This window comes from Haliotis rubra, unplaced genomic scaffold (genome assembly GCF_003918875.1).
Source record: "Haliotis rubra isolate DU_JTF1 unplaced genomic scaffold, ASM391887v1 Scf57, whole genome shotgun sequence".
Taxonomy (NCBI): Eukaryota; Metazoa; Mollusca; class Gastropoda; order Lepetellida; family Haliotidae; genus Haliotis; species Haliotis rubra.
The window spans coordinates 738,574-756,191 of record NW_025767268.1 but is presented as its reverse complement, the minus strand read 5'-3'; the positions used below and the strand labels follow the sequence as shown (position 1 = coordinate 756,191).

The following is a 17,618-nucleotide window of genomic DNA, read 5'->3' as shown; positions in this document are numbered from 1 at the left end:
AAGTGAATCGTCTCCGACATGGCGACAGTAACGTACGTATCGTTTTGCCAACTTTGACTTTTCCTGCATTGCCAATATAACGACAGATGACCCGAAACAGTGTTTATTGGCAAAGGGCGAGTATAAGACTTTGTGAATAATGCAAATACTGGGCACAATATTTGTTGGATTATGAACAAATGTCTGGCGACATCAATTGCACCTCATTATTGAGAATGGGTGACAGTTAGCTCGTGGTTTTTAACCAAAGTGGTAATCAAAAGACGTTAAAATATGGTACTTGTTGGTCACTGCCTGGCGCTCGGCATTAATGGGTACAACAAGGACTGGTCGGCTCGGAGTCAGTATAATGTGTCTGAGTGGGGTATTCATGCTTCGCACTGCGGCATGGTATCTCAGTGGGCTAGCACTATAAAACCAGCTTAAGTCTGGGCTAGTACAAGCAGCTGCACATACACATACACATACACACGCATGCACGTCGTCATATGAGCGAAATATTCTCAAGCACGACGTTAAACCCAATTTCACATCACCTCACCATATGGTATATTCCCTGAGTGACCATAATAGGGGAATACAGTGGTCACTCTAGGACAAATGCATAGGGGTAATTAAGAGTGGTGGTCACTCAGACAGACAGACATTTTATTTAAGTCTCACTTCATGTAAAAGTACAGATATATCCACACATATACATAAAATGAGCCACCCTTTAAGGGTTATGAAAGACTATTACATAGACTGACTGACTGAGTTTGGTTTTACGCTGCTTTTAGCAATATTCCAGCAACATCACGGCGGGGGACACCAGAAATGGGCTTCACACATTTTACCCATGTGGGGGATTCGAACCCGGGTCTTCGGCGTGACGAGCCAACGCTTTAACCATTAGGCTACCCCACCGCCCCTATTACATAGAAGTGACATATATGATAAAAGTAACAATATGAAATTAGCCGTATAAAAGATGTTTTCTTCTTTGAAGTATTTAAAAGCTGGTTTTGGCTGTAAAATAAACATGTTCTTTAAATAGTAAAATCAATTTTTCATCATCACATAAATCTAGGCAGTTGGGATAGCTGAAGCACATATGGCCATATAAACTTTCACGTATAGATCATCGTACAGTGGACATTCCAACAGTACATGACGTTCATCCTCAATCTTATCACTACATTGAAAACACACCCTTTCATTTACATTCATATTTGAATATCTGCCTGTTTCCAACTTTAGAGGTGCAATACCGGATCTAAACTTGGAAAGGGCAGATCGATAGGAGCGCGGCATTTGCATACTTACATAGCATTCGCAACCATACACACTTTTAAACATTCTATACGTCTGCAGGTGTCCTCCCATTTGTGAGAACTCCCAGTTGTGAGACACATTAATTAATGGTTCAGTGCACACAGGTTGTGCTTCCCCATCCCTACGATGAAAGTGGGAACAGCCCTGTTGCTGAAGAGTACCCAGGCATAGTTCATTAATGAGTTAATCAACACAGAAGACATTGTTCATTGAAGAGCATTTATTGTTTTCAATAAAGAACAAGTTAAATACTGAAATACTGAAAAAGATTATCATTATATACTGAGTCTAAAAAGAAACTTCACATTCTCTCTTCAGGACACTATGAAAGAACAAGAGATGGTTAGATGGTGAAATTGTTATTATTTCATTGCTGAGATCTGTGTGATGTACTCGATACACTAACAGTGCCATAATCAGTTTTGAAGGAACTTTCGTGTCAACATCGCGGTATGCGGCCGAGCATTATCATGCTGGAACTGTAGACCTGGGCCATGAGCCGCCATGAAAGGAATGAGTTCAGGGGTGAGCACCTGGTCGCGGTAAGCAGCAGCTGTGAGGTTTTCACGGATGACCAGAAGTCGGGAACGGTTGTTCCCACAGAAAGCACCCCACACCATGCAACTTCCGCCCCCGAATCTGTCGACTTCCTGTACACAACATTTGGCATACCGTTCACGACGTCGTCTCCAGACTCTATGCCTGCCGTCCGCGAATCTGAGGGTAAACCTGGATTCATCGCTAAAGACGACTCGATTCCAGTCTCTCTGGGTCCATCGGAGGTGACGTTGGGCCCACAGCAGACGTTGACGTTGATGAAACGGGGTCAATATTGGCCCACGATATGGACGTCGAGAATGGAGATTGGCAACCCGCAACCGATTTCGAATGGTCTGTGAGGACAGTCGACTTCTAAACATCTCAGCCCTGGTTCGTGTAGCCGGCAGAAATCTGTCACGTCGACGATTTGACGGTCTTCTGCTCGTGACGTCACACGTGGACGACCCGACCTTGGGCGATCAGAAGTGGTGCCAGTTTGTTGTAGACGACCTCGAGGGTCATACACAGTACGACGGCTGCATCCCATTGCTCTTGCGACGTCAATAACTGATCTTCCCGCTTGCAACATGCCAACGGCACGTTCACGTTGCACATTTGACAATCGTGGCATTTCAAGTACCGTTAGAACTGTGGTTTAAAAGTGCTTTTTCAATTCTTGAGGCCAATGCAAACATGTGCATATGAAGACAACTTCGATGCGAAGATCACGTGATCGACTGCACGTGCAAAACCTGATTTGGCACTAACGTCATTTGCACAACGAATGGATGGGTTTGGGGTGGGTGGGGGGTGGTTGCTAACGGTGTTTCTAGAGTCGAAAGATAGGGATCCCATTTCAGATACATAGATGTATCATCAGACAAAACTTATTCATTATTTTTCAAATTACATTTTATGAAGTTTCTTTTTTGACTCAGTATATTTACACAGAAGAAATAGTTCATTACATATGTCATTATGATTTTTGATTCACACAGTTTGATGATTTGCGTTATTATGATGTTTGTGTGTCTTGATCAGTCACATTCCGAACATAGTCGCCGACTGTAGTGCATTTGCCGTTGCACGTTGGTTTTGAACATCTCCAATAGGTACAAGTCTGCCGCTGCTTGTTCTTGTAATACAGGTAACCCTGAAAGAGCACCTGAAAACTGCCTCGTGAACTGGTGATGTATTCTACTTGTTGAAGGCCTACCATAATGATGATTGGAAAGAGCAGTCACAGGTTAATAAATACATTTGGAATACAGTTATTGCTAGATTTTTCAAGCAGGTAAATTATTTTCTCTTTCAAATGATCACGAAGTTACCTACACAAAGTGTTTATTTTTTAAAGCCATTTACCTGAGTAGGTTAATTACTTTATCTTTTAAGCTACCTCCACAAGATTCAGTTAAATAGCTAATCCATAATTAGCTGGGGTTAATCCATTTTATCAGATAGGGGAGTAAGGTGTGTTTTCTTTGCTACTTACCTACTCCACTGTCTCACAATTGGAAGTCTCACAACTGGGAGTTCTCACAAATGGGAGTAGACCCTTCCGCAACTTATTGCTACCCACTCTGTCTTCTTGTTTATACAATGCTTCATACCACTCAGACATATACTTTCCCGTACAAGTAATCTGTACCCGCTCACATACATTCTTGACACTCACGCCCTCTTCCATATTCAGGCCCCATTCTTTAAGTTTGGCTTTCACACGGTAGTTCCAATTTTTTACACGTCCACCCGCGCACTCATCCGACCATATAAAAACATTTATTTACTCTACAATGCATTTTGTTAAAGCGGCAGTATTGCCTAATAATACATACCCACTGTCTGACAAACGGAGTAATCCAACCCAGGGACAAAGTTAGATTAGCAATCAAGTCACTCTACCAGAACAAGGCTGTTGTGTTGATTTAAGTAACTACTGTGTCAAGTGATTAACTACTGTATCAGGAGAAGGGTGTTGTTGTGTTGATTTACTGGCAATAGTGAGAGAGGGAGAAAGAACATGGATGTTTTGTTTATTAGTGATTAAACAACTACTGTGTCAAGTGATTTACCGGTAAAGTCTTCAGCGACTTCGTGCCAGTGAAACCGTTTCTCTGGATGGAACTTTCAAAATTTGCCCACGATTATTTTATTAGTTGTACATCATCCGTAGTCACCCTCCTCATGGTTCTTTGCCTGAACTGTTTTGCCTATTGCCTGATAAAAGGGGAATTATTTACCATAGACTTCTTTCTCTTATAAAGATTAAGTGTGAGGAACTAAATCTATCATTTGCCCCTGTAAATATCATTGTGGATTTTGAAATGGCTCTTCATAACGTTGTGCGTTCACTCCTTCCTTCCACCAACCTCAAGGCGTGCTTGTTTCACTTTGGACAGTCCTTATTGCGTAAGCTACAAGAACTTGGACTTTCTTCTTCGTACAAGAATGTCAGTGAAGTCAGGCAGTTGTTTCGAATGCTCTTTGGAATCGCCTTTTTGCCTGTTCCTCAAGTCATGGCTGGTTATGAGCTTGTTCTTACGCATGCCCCAGATGTTCCCAAGTGTGAAGAATTCAACAAGTACTTCTTGAATACATGGATCATTGGACAGTTCCCCCCATCAGTGTGGAATCAGTTCCGTTCCGTTGCCACGAACAAACAACAATTGTGAAGGCTACAATAGTCGTCTATGAAAGGGGGCTATGAAGTCTCATCTGAATGTATATGAAATTGTACTGTTGTTTAAGGAAGAACGCTTGAATAAGGAAGCATTTCTACTTCAGCTTTTGGGTGGACAGCGACCAGCAAAACGTCCACGTGTAGAGGAGGACAACATGAGGCTGTACAATCTTGGACTGGAATATGTAATGTGTGGAAGGGACATGAGATCTTATTTATCTGCATGTGATGGTGTCTTGCCAGTGACCATTGGTGATTAAGTATTGTAAATAGTTATCTGAAATGTGAAAGGGACTGAAAATGATATCATGATCATATGTTGTAAATAACTGTAAATTAATGTAAATAAATGCATCGTTACTAAATCTCTTTTTGTCTTCATTTGTATGAGCTAACAAGGCATGAGTGGTCACTCGGGGACAAATGCCAAGAGTCAATTAAGAGCGGTGGTCACTCAGGAACAACTGAGTTGAGACCAATTACGAGGTGTGAAAATGCACGGTTCACTGCATGGGTGGCCACTCAGGGCATAAATCACCCATTTGACACAAAAGGAACTGCAATCACAGTGCAAAAATTATAATTCTTAGGGACTGCTCATATACTTATAGGGGTGGGTTTGCTGGTTGGAGCTTTATCACATTTTGCTGTCAAATAGTATTCTTGTTAAATGATATGGCATATGTTTAAATTTATTTTAAACTCTAGCGGTGCCTCCCTTTTTGCTTGATTCTTCTTTTTCATTTTCACTGGAAGATTGTCTCGCAAGATGTAAAATCGGATCGTATTGATACGGTCTAACATCCATTTCAGAAATGACATCAGGAACATCTTTTACTGCTTCAGAATCCATGGACACTGTTAAGTTGTGAGGTAAAATCAAAGAGGCAGTCATCAGCAACGGGCACTTATGACGTCATGTCACGTGATACCCCACTGCTCATTAACTGTCGGTTTTTTCCGTAAAAGGCGGAAATACGAGTACGTTTTTTGTGTTTTTATTGCTATTTTACAAACTTTTTGTTCAATTTTGATTTTAAAAGGTGACTTTACAATATATGTGTAGCAGGGCGTGGAGTCATCCCACAGATGACATCCTAAATACCTTGTCAGCTTGCAATTGCTGACGGGGTTAACCTCTTTGGTCATGTGGACAAGGCGTCTGACTTCTGATTAGAAGGTCCGGGGTTCGAATCCCAGCACGGGACTCGGAAATTTTATGGCCACTAGATTGGCGCCCAACGTATATGAAATTTGAGCAAAATAAGTCTCAGTACCCAACTATGCGGCTCGGGACGTGCCTTCTGGTGATGGGGAAGTTTGTAGCAGGGCGTGGAGTCATCCCACAGATGACATCCTTACCTTGCCAGCTTGCTGACGGTGTTAACCTCTTTGGTCATGTGGACAAGGCGTCCGATTTCTGATCAGAAAGTCCATGGTTCGAATCCCAGCACGGGGGTTTGGACATTTTATGGCCGCTACATATGAAACATTTTGTTTTCGTTCGGATTCTCCTTTAAGTGAGACGTTAAATACTAATTAAGCCAGTCACTTATTTACTATCATTTCTTCTCCAGGATGTTAAACCTGATGTATTTAAAGGTCACATGCAACCAAAAAATCAAACATAATTAAAACACAATTATCACTTATTCGTGACATATAATAAACATTGCTGGTTATGAAAAAACATATAAACAAAATTTTTGACGATTTGTTTCGGTAAGTCCATACCGAAAGGTATCAGAATCTGCAAAGTTGTGTTTTACGTTGCATGTGACCTTTAACAAAATGCTGACTTCACCGAGTATAATCTCAAGACATTGGATACCTACCGCCAGCTTGTAAAATTTTCAAGTAAATATAATAAAAGCGAATTCAATTTACGCTCTCACGTTAGACAGCTGAGGAACACATAAAGGAACACATATTAAAGAGATATGATTCTGTAAATATACAGGCAAGATACACATGTACTCTATAATGCAAATACAGAAATGAAAATCTGTCAGCAGAATGGATCAAATCGCACTGAAAATAATTTTTAGTGGTTTCCAAAGGTTTGTCTTGTTGCCTCCCTTTGACGTTCATGGCGGTTTTTGCGAAAAGCAACTACCGCTGAGTTACCCTTTCATGTTTAACCCAAAAAGAGGCTGTGTCACCAATTTTGAGTGACCCGCGTTTAGAGAAATTAGGTAAGTGAAATAGGCCACGTCCATGTTTAATTTATAAGTATTCCGTTGCAATCATGCGCTCGTATGTGTGAGTCGGGGACATTTCGTCTTCGTCACGTTCGTGACAGCGACGGCCGACGGGTGACCGGTTGTGTCTCGTATACGTACGTAAAGTAGACCATATTTTACAGTAAGTATGATTTTTTCAGTGGTTATGTATATGTCTTTGATTGTACATATTTACTGACATCATGTCATTGGAGTGCGTCCGAGTGCTTTAACGTAATAGTTCAGGGCGAAAGTGTGCTTTATTACACTATACATGGTGGTAGAGCGAACTGTATTTCTTTTCTAAGATGCCAAATTTAATACTTTCTAAGGATAATTACGATTAATTTAAGGCAGAAAACAAACGATGGTGTCAGTGACCTAAATTAAGAATCCTCGCACAGGGCTAACTAGCGCACTGCCCCCCTACTTTAAGACGAACGTTACCAGAAAAAAACAAATGATAAGAGTTTGATGACGGTTTACGTTCGGAAACGTAAACCATATGGGGCAATATGAACGTCGCATTTCTACTACCAACGCAAGTTTAGATCAGTACATCCAGATGCAGCTGAGTAGTCAAGCGACATTCCATGATTGCATTGTGGGAATGTAACCATTGCGAACGTTACCATGTTGCTGTCGAATTGACACATTTTAACCGTCGTAAAACATAAACATAATGTTTCCCCCATTGATGTTAACTGCGTGAAGCAACTGCAAACCAAGAAACGGGATGCAACGGAGTAGTTTACTGTAGAAGGACGTACGAGCCGATGACAACTGACATGCATCGTGACGTCGCTTACATTGTGACGTAATGCAAAATGGTTCAATTAGGAGGGGGCACACTAGAGGTGAGGTGAGGTGAAATTGGGTTTAACGTCATGCTTGAGAATATTTCACTCATATGACGACGTGCATGCGTGTGTATGTGCGGCTGCTTGTACTAGCCCAGACTTAAGCTGGTTTTATAGTGCTAGCTCACTGAGATACCATGCTGCAGTGAAGCATGACTACCCCACTCAGACACAGTATACTGACTCCGAGCCGACCAGTCCTTGTTGTACCCATTAATGCTGAGCGCCAGGCAGGGACCAATAAGTACCATATTTTAACGTCTTTTGGTATGACACGGTCGGGGATCGAACCCTCTATCTTCCGCTCTCCAGGCAGACGCTCTAACCACCACACCACGGAGGCGGTCGGGCACAATAGAATGGCGCAGTGAGGGGGACAACGTCATTCAATTGTTATGTCATCCAAAAACTATACCTTTATTGTCTGATAATGTATTTTTTTTTTTATTGTTCTAACCGCTAGGTATCTTAGAATGTAAAATTAAAAGGTAAGAGTTCCTCCTGTTCCCCCATCCCAAATAATATTTATAAATTAATATATACTAGAGGTATTAACAAAACCTACCACAACAATTACCAAAGAACTCACAACAATAGCTAAAAGCCCCCAAATTGTTGATTTTCACGTGCCTTGTTAATTCCGCATACTGCGCGAAATGTGTTAGGTGCGTGAATATTGATTACACAAGGTTACAATATACAGGGTCGAACCACTTAGCGTTAGCTGTGTTAAAATGGGTTAGAAAGAATATGGGGGAACGGAAAGAACTCTTTCAAATAAAAAAACCAAACAAATTCTCTACCACAAAAATAAATTGTTGCATAAAATTTTTAAAATAATCTTTAGGCTTACGGTTTTATTTTGAAAACGTTGAAAAAGATCCTGTCTCCATGTAATCGGGCCCTTCCAGACTATCAATGGTCTACTTTCAAGAGTATTCCTTTTGACATTTCTAATATTTGCTACATTAAAGGTCACATAAACCCTAGGGGGTACAAATACATAAATCACTAACTGGCATCGTTATAAATAAAACCCCGTCATTAAAACTACTCATTTCGACCTTTAATTGACTTAATCGACCTTTTTGACAACAGTGCACAATTCTCACCCGCGAACGAAATTTCAACCAATCAGAGCGGCGCGCCTCTGTGACGTCATATGAGGAATAGCTTTGAGGGCCGATGCAGAATTCATCTACATTTTAGGGGGTAAATTAACGTGTTTACAGGCTTGTATAAACCTGAAATCGTGACAATTGTTGTGGAAAATGAAAGCTATATGTTCTCACAATCTACTGTCATTTAATTTTGTCTCCTGCTTTGCCTAGTTTCGAGTTACAACTTGTTTTCATAGGCGATTCTGTCAAAATCGATTGGTGTCGTTAGGCCCTATTTGTATAATGACTGATCCAAATTGATCCCATTTCTGTGTTGTTTTACCTTGATATTTAATCATGTCATGTAAAAATCTGTTTGTATTCTCAAAACATTGTCGGCCCATAAGTTTTCACATGCAATACAGCAATTAATACTCCCTCGTTGTAACCCGTGTTAGGTGGTATAAACCTACACATGTTATTTGTCATCATTCACTTGATGGTCAGTTAATGAATTTATAACAGGTATAATTAGTGGTAACACACTTAGATTACCGACAAAGGTTCCCATTTGGCATTTCTTGTGTCTGGAGTAAATATTCAACATTATAAACATCGATCAAAGGATTAACCGATAACACGCTGATTGATTAATTACTTTTATCTTACACAGCGGAATTGTCAAAAGGTAGTGTTTATGTATGTAGATTTACTAATCTATACTGAATACACTCTGTCGTGTCGGTGTCTGCGTAAAACAACGTCCTTCTTTCAAAGGATTAACCGGCAATACATTGATTGATTGCCCATTATTGGCTAACTAAATTACTGTTTTTAAAGAAAGGCGGACATTATGCAATTAGTTGCCAGGTGTGCTATCTTGGGTGACCAATGAGACTATACACCAATACCTGAAAAGATTTATCACTTTTTCGTATATTAAACTGTTAAAAGACACATCATTTGGAACAGTTTTGTGGATATTGATGGATACATTCCTCGAACAAGGTAATGGCCTGATATTGTTCCTATAACTTTAATCTGTTTTAATTTTAATATTTGCATTTTGTTTTATTCATTTGTCGTAGCATTCAACAGAATCATTGTTTTTGCCGTGAAGTGTAATGAGACAGACAACATGCACTAGGTGTGTGTGCGAATTATGATTCACATTGGCAAACTATAAAATGTCTAGATATTACAGTTCTGTTATAAATTCACTATAAGTATCAGCAGATCGTCTGCTTTTATTTAGTTTCAAAATGCATACAAGTGTGATAATAAACTAATTAGGATTATAAGACCAAATATAAAGACGCACATTGACTAGTATCTACATACTGGTGAGTGGACATTAACCATGGGAATGTAGCAAGAAATTTATCAGCGCAGCAGTATTGTGACTTCGACCCCCACCTTGCTTCCGTGGAAGAAATCGTTATGTTATAAGTTGTGTCATGCAAAATCCGTTTGGTTATGATTCCAATACATATTTAACAACGAGTAGAAAGTAGTCTTGATTTTCTAACTTGATGAAAACAAACTATAATCTCATTAATTCTAACAGATTTTTTATTTTTAAAATGAAGCCCTGTCGGGAACATCCGCCAGTCTGAGGATAAGCGGTATTTAGGTTTGTTTTCACCGAGTTACAAAATCAAAACTACTTTCTACTAGTAATAATTATGTATTTTATTGATGGCCAATAGGATTTTGCATGACATAGCGTATATCATAACAATTTCTCTCGTGGCAGCGAGGTGGGTGTCAATATAATACTACTTACAATATTATTGTTGCCGACCACAACCTCACTTCGAGGAAGAAATCGTTATGTTACAAGTTGTGTCATAGAAAATCTTTATGGTCATCAATCATATGCATATTTTACTACAACTAGTAAGTAGTTTTGATTCTTTAACTTCCGTGAAGCGATCTGAACACAAGTAAGATATCGTTTCAGGCTTCCACAACGCTTCGCCGCACTCATAACCCATTTAGCACGAACTGCGGGGTCCTGTGGAAATCTGTGCATGGGGACACCATCGCCCGACCCTAGGAGCAATTGACGACAAAGCAGCGATTCGACGTCGCCGTCGTTGATGTCGAGAAATCATCAAAATGATGAGCGTGCTACACATTTTCTATACAACTAACTGAAAATCGTTCCTCATATGACGTCACTGCAGTGCTCTGGCGACAGAGTTACGTAACCTGTCTGTGGTTTCGTTGGTGGGCGAGAGGGAAGCAGGCGACTTTTTAGCCACTTTTAATCGCTCGGTATTAATTAACCACAAGTTTTTAAAGAATAAATTTGGTGTTCCGCATAAGACTAACCACAAATCTTTCATATGTAATGGTTAAAAGAGTAACAAAAAACAAAGTTTAGTGGTTCTTTAAGTAAATTGCACTTAATGTCATATTACTTTTTTTCAGATTAATGGCATGGATTTGTCTCAGTGCACACAAGCTATTGTTCAGGGATTGTCTGAAATACGTGTTCCCTTGGGCCATATTCTTGTCAGCGGACGCTGGAGGAACACAGACTTAGTAAACACACTCCAAGGTCAGAACAAAATTATTGTCACTTTACAATTCTGTGTGGATTCAAGGTTTGAGTATATCCCAACATTGCCTTCCTGTCACTGTCAGAAGTGCAGATGGAAATGGAGCGTGGGTAGGCCTACTCTGTATTGATATGAGATGTCTCTGCTTCAGGTACTGCAAATGTTCACTTTGATGATGGTCTTGGAGTAGTTGATTTCCACCCTTCCTCTCACACTGGCGTCATCTATGTCTCGGAGGCTGACATTGTCAGTGGGAGCGGCTACAAGAGGAAAGTGGCCAAACTGAGGAAGGTTTGTTTCAACATGCAAAATAACTGTTCTCAAACGTCCTAAATGTGACACACATGCCAAATACCTATATGGTACTGTATGTGTACCGGTATATAATTTAATCTTTTTTTTTTGAGAACTGTGTGACAATCACATTGGTGGTATTGTCATGATGATCATACTTTCTGGCATTGTTAATATTCTATTTTTTGTGTATTCCTCTTGGATTTGCATGTAGATTGTTATCAAATTTTAATTGTAGATTTTTTTTTTACAGGTGTTATTTTAATGTATGGAATTTGGTATTTCAAGGCTTATACAACGTCTTGTGTTTTTGTACTTATCATGTAAAAGAAGATGGATGGTGCTTGATTTATGCTCATGCGTGTACTTATCATCAAAAAGCATTTGTTTTCAGTTTGTAAACTATAATAACTTAAGAATACACAATGCCTTTTCCCAACATGGGTACAATGGGTGAAGCTCATTTCTGGTGTCCCTTGCCATGATATTGCGGGAATATTGCTAAAAGCGGTGTAAAACCAAACTACAGTACAAATTCTAGTGCATTTTTTGGTTGTGTATGTGATCTACAGTACCAGTTACATTGTTAAGTTTGTGTGCTGACGATTAGGTGCCTCAGCCTGAGATTGTGGGCGCGATACTCAGATTGTACTCAACTTGAAAACGTACAGGAATCTGTAGTTTAGTGAGAAAGTGTAATCCCAATATATCACTTTGTATTTGAAAACAAATGCCATGGGAGTAAAACATGTAACTGATTACTGGCAGGGAGATCAGGGATGTAATGTATGTGTTACATCATTGGTCACTATGGTGCAGGGCTTGATTTAAGAGATGTTCACCTACTTGCACCAGGTGCAACCTAAGATAAAAACCTAGTTGCACCAGCCAAATTCCAGCTGCACTGCTTTTATTGCATAATGTAATGTAAAAAATATGCTATTGAATTATTTAGATGTTTTATTCTGAAATTGAGTTGCACCTGGTGCAAGTTCAACTAATAACTGCACTTTGTAATATTGGGTTGTACCAGTGCAAGTAACAAAGCACTAAATCGAGCCCTGTGATGTCTTACTGGTCTGCAAAGCAGCAAAAGTGAAATCTAAATTTGTACTCTTCTGTATAATGGTTTACCACCTAACAACTGTGACAGGATGAAATGTTTGTATATATTTAGTGTTTTTATTCGTTAGTTTTAACTGAATTAAATATTCAGTTTAGTGTATTTTAAACATTATATACTTCACTCTTCAGCTTCTCTTAACCCCTCTCTCAGCTTACTGCATGAGTTTTCTGCCTCAGCCACATTCACCTAAAGCACTGCAACACAATAGCCTGCCCAAGCGCGCCACTTACTGTCCCTTTGTCATAAACCTTGTTAGCTTACTGTCCCCTGTTTTAAGGTTTAAAGTTTATTATCAGTTCAGAACGTTTCAACTGTCAACTGGTCACAAGGCATTTGTGGATTTTGAAGCTCACACATTTTGACTTATTTGGACATTTATAGGAGCTCTTGAGATCATTTCTGAAGGTTAGTCTATTTCCATACTTTTTGTAGTTTGTACATACTCATTGGATGTATACGCATATTGTGTTTATGCGTTGATAATTTGGCTGCTTTGTCATATTGTAAATATTGAGTAGTTTGTGATAACTAGTTGTGTTGCAGAATGTAATGCATTATAAGTCTAATTATTTACAAACGGTAAATAATTCGATAAATTCAGTAAGCTATTTATCAGTGTTAAACTTAATCTTTAAGTACTATACAGCTGTCGTATGGATGTGTAAATGTATGAATGTATAATGCATAAATGTATGATGTGTAAATGTATGATTGTATAATGTGTAAATGTATGAATGTATAATGTGTGAATGTAAGAATGAACCAGGGATTTACCATTATATATATTTTAAATGTTTCTCATTAATCAACAATAACTAAACGTATTTGTTGTATTGTTATTGCTGTCATTTGATTAGTCTGCACAGTGTGTATATTTGTTTCATTTATTCGTGCAGATGTAGGTGTATTGCTCGTGAAGCTGTCGGTGTGTACTGACTATACCCAGGTCCACACACTTGTGGGTTTATTATATTTTATATATTGTGTAATGTCTACATGATAAGAAATGCTTGTTTCCCTATATGATATGTATATGCCTATCTATGTATGAATTAAAGTATAAATGGAATGTGTCATCAATGAAATATTGAGACAATGTATATGGAATAGATTAGCAATAATGATATTTTGTAAATGGTTATATTTAAAGATATTGATGATTGATATTATCTATCAGCATATGTTTATGTTTAGTCTTAAGAATGTTTTAACTGTTTCAGGGTTTTTTACATGAACTATCAGAAATAAAGAGCCATAATGCGAACACCACCGTGTCTGTTCTAATGATGAAACAATCATTACAGTTTTATTCATAAAAAAAATTCTCATGTAAGCAAGAATCAAGATTAGCTGCAAACTGTTGTCCTACTAACTTTTACTACAGTTCATTTTTACCTGACACTGTTGAATACCCTAAGAGAGTCATTAATCAGTGCTAATACTGTAAAGTGATTAGAAGTTTATTAAATATAATGAAAACCACTACCGTACCTTAAATATTGACTATAAAATTGTGATCTCTAGTTTTGGTTAAATAGTACATAGTATTCTCAGGCTTGGTGTATTAGATCTATATTAGATGAGGTCTTCAGCAACCCATGTTTGTCATAAGAGGTGACTAACAGGATTGGGTGGCTAGGCAAGTCATTGTATCACAGAGCAACGTATGTGAAGATGATCACTGGATTGTCTGTTCTTGACATGATTATTTGTAGAGGCTGTTTATTTACTGAACCACAAAAGAAATGTTGCACAGACAGCGGTTTCATAAAGCACACACTTTAATTCACTCTAATTAACAATCAAAACGGAGGATTGAGTTCAAACTTGACAATTATGGTTAACACATTTTCGGGAATCACTTTTAGAGTCCACACAAACAAAATCACCCAAAATGGTACCATTAAGATACCCCAAAGTCAGTATTGTGTATGGCCTCCATAGGTATCAATGAAATTGTTGCATCGTTTGTACATGGAATGAATTAGCCGGTTGATGAAGGCCATAGGAACTTGGGTCCATATTCTGCGAAATGCCTGAACGAGTCCAGTCGTAGTTGTCGGCCTTGGTTGGAGGTCATTCAGTCTTCTTTGAATCTCGTCCCAAAGGTGTTCTATTGGATTTCAATCCAGACTGAGTGCAGGCTATTGTAGGGTTTGGATGCCATGTTGTCTCAGGAAGTCCAGTTGCTCTGGTAGTGTGGGCACGAGCGTTGTCTTGCTGGAAGATGTGATTTCTGTAACGTCCAAAATGTGGTACAACATGGGGTCTAATGACTTGGTCAATATAGCGAGCAGTTATCACGTCATTTCCTTATCCCGGACCAAGATTCTGGAACACCACCTTGTCAACTAACTGGTTCAGACCGATTGCAACCCACACCATGATGCTTGGACCAAACCACATGTCTATTTCAACAATACCATGCCTGCACCATACTCTCACTCTGCCATGGACTGTTGGAACACAATATTGGCTTTCATGAGATAAAAGCACAGTTCTCCATTGTCGATAACCCCAATTTTGATGCTGATTGCCCATTTCTGTCAGTTTTGGCGGTGATGAGCGGTGAGGACAGGACTATGATATGGTCTGAGACAGCAGAGATTTTGTTCACGCAAACGTCGACATGCTGTATTGGCACTGATGGGTCTGTTGTGAGTTCCAGTGGTCTTGACGTTGTGATGTTACTGAAGGTCGCCCGTGGATGCTGTTAGTGACCTGATACCACTCCTGCAGTCGGTAGATGGTCCTAAGATGAACATTAAAATGATTGGCTACCCTCCGTGCAGTCTGTCCAACTTGAAATGGTCCTAAGGCTTGGTTCCTCTGATCTCTCGTAAGTTGTGGCATGGTGATTGTGGAAAAATAAAAATGATTTCAAGCGAGTTTGGGACCCCCTTTGATTGCTAAAGTTGCACATGAATTTTCATTTTCATGAATGTCATATGGAACCTTTTACCATGTCAGCCTTTTTCGGTGTGTTTGGTCGATATGCCTTTTCATCAGAAAACACACTTGTGTTGGCGATAACTGTCAATTTTGATTGAAAAACATGTTAACAAAACGGTACAATCATAAGGCGAAAAAAAAAAGATATATGTCCGTTTCCTATTACATGCTTTTTAAAAATAGGGTAGGTGGGTCGGTTTGATCTTTTTTATACATTTTTTTTTTTATTTCTCAGTGGCACCAGGTGGGCACCTGAGGTCTGCAAGAGTACCATATCATGTAGTGACAATGCCTTATGATGAAACATTGAAAGATTTCTATTATTTATGTTATTTATTTGCAGATTTGATCAGTGAGGACCCATTATGCCAATTCAATTCAATCCATTTTAGCCCTACGTTCACTGAAAAAGATGAAAATATCATACTCGATTTGGATGAAAATGATCAGTTGAATTGCACCCCAGTCATGATATTGACTTGGTTAAAAAAAGATTTAGGGTCGGGGAGTTTGGATAGGGTTGGTCGGGTTACCGGAAACGGACATATTTTTTGCCTAATAAAAACACCACCTTGGAAGAACAAAATTTTGCATTTTATTTTGAAAGGCGATCTTTCTTTTGTTGTTCAGTATATATCTTGAATATTGCTATGTGCAGCTGAAAATCAAAGAAACAAACACATCTGAAAGGTTTATTTCCTATTAAACAACTTGTTCTTGTGGCCACATTTATGGAAATACCTTGGTTTTCTTTCTACATGCCCAAATATGATGGAATTAGGGAAAATATTTTACTTTGCTGTAGATTTCACCTTCAACATGTCTCAATGGTAGCAATTTCAAAAGAGCAGTGGCAGAAGTATAGGTTTAATTGGACTATGCATTAGTTCACTGACAAAGATTTCATTTGCTGATTTCTCTTGGTGAAGCTATTTTACTCTGGTTGGGATTCCGTTGTTTTTCACTCATATTTTGTATGGGATTATTGTCTCTTGATGATGTCTTGTTGATGGCCACCTACCATGTATTACTGCGTACATGTATTGAATTAATGAAATAGCTTATGATGCATCAATGTTACATTTGTCTCATGTATACGCAAATGAAATGAATGTATTTGAATAGAGAGGGTTGAACATATATAAACGAGTACTGCTTGTTTGCCTTGCTAGTCATGAATAATGGAATTAATTTTTATGAACCACACACAGTGCAGAGTACTGAATGATATCTTAAAATTACTTTATGTGCTGGCATTTAGGTGCCCAACTTAGGGTGTGTGAGGTCAAATCACCTAAACGACTACGGTTCTTTACTGAGAAAGTGTAATCCCAAATAAATTGTGTTACATTAGACCATGAAGATCCGGGGTAGAATAGGTCTTCAGCAACCCATGTGCTTGCCATAACAAGGCGACTATCTTGTCGTAAGAGGCGACTAACGGGATCGGGTGGTCAGTTTCGCTGACTTGGTTGACAAATGTCATCGGTTCCCAATTGCGCAGATCGATGCTCATGCTGTTGATCACTGGATTGTCTGGTCCAGACTCGATTATGTACAGACCGCCGCCATATTGCTGGAATATTGCTGAGTGCGGCGTAAAACTAAACTCACTCACTCACTACATTAGACCACTTGAAAAGGTATTAGGAATTTCTGTATATACCTTCTAACTAATTTTATAGCTTTGTAGAGATAACTGGTATTTCAATGTCAAAAAAGTATGACAGAAAATATTGTTTTACAAATATTTATATTATGACAATATCGTTTATTGGACAATGAATTCTTTACCATTTCCAAACTGATGGGTCCTGAAACTACCATGGCAATTCAGACTATCTATATGCGAAGATGAATACTTTCATAACAACTCTGCTGATTTGGATATTTTTAACCTCCACCTCCATTGATTTGGTATCAAAATGTTAGTTAAGTAACTTATTAAAGATAATATCAC

General features: G+C 38.9%; 1 protein-coding gene across 4 annotated transcripts in view; it reads left to right on the top strand.

Moving 5' to 3' along the window:
* LOC124254311 (Fanconi anemia core complex-associated protein 24-like) overlaps positions 1 to 17,618 on the top strand; it is a 42,118-nt gene that overhangs the window by 5,921 nt on the left and 18,579 nt on the right. For 3 of the 4 annotated variants that reach the window (XM_046688225.1, XM_046688229.1, XM_046688228.1), the window contains exons 1-3: positions 6,610 to 6,732; positions 11,156 to 11,285; positions 11,438 to 11,577. In XM_046688225.1, the coding sequence (XP_046544181.1) occupies positions 11,165 to 11,285; positions 11,438 to 11,577 (261 nt within the window). In that variant the 5' untranslated portion in view covers positions 6,610 to 6,732; positions 11,156 to 11,164. Of the gene's footprint in view, positions 1 to 6,609; positions 6,733 to 11,155; positions 11,286 to 11,437; positions 11,578 to 17,618 lie in introns of those variants that run through there. The other variant, XM_046688227.1, reaches the window with a different exon arrangement.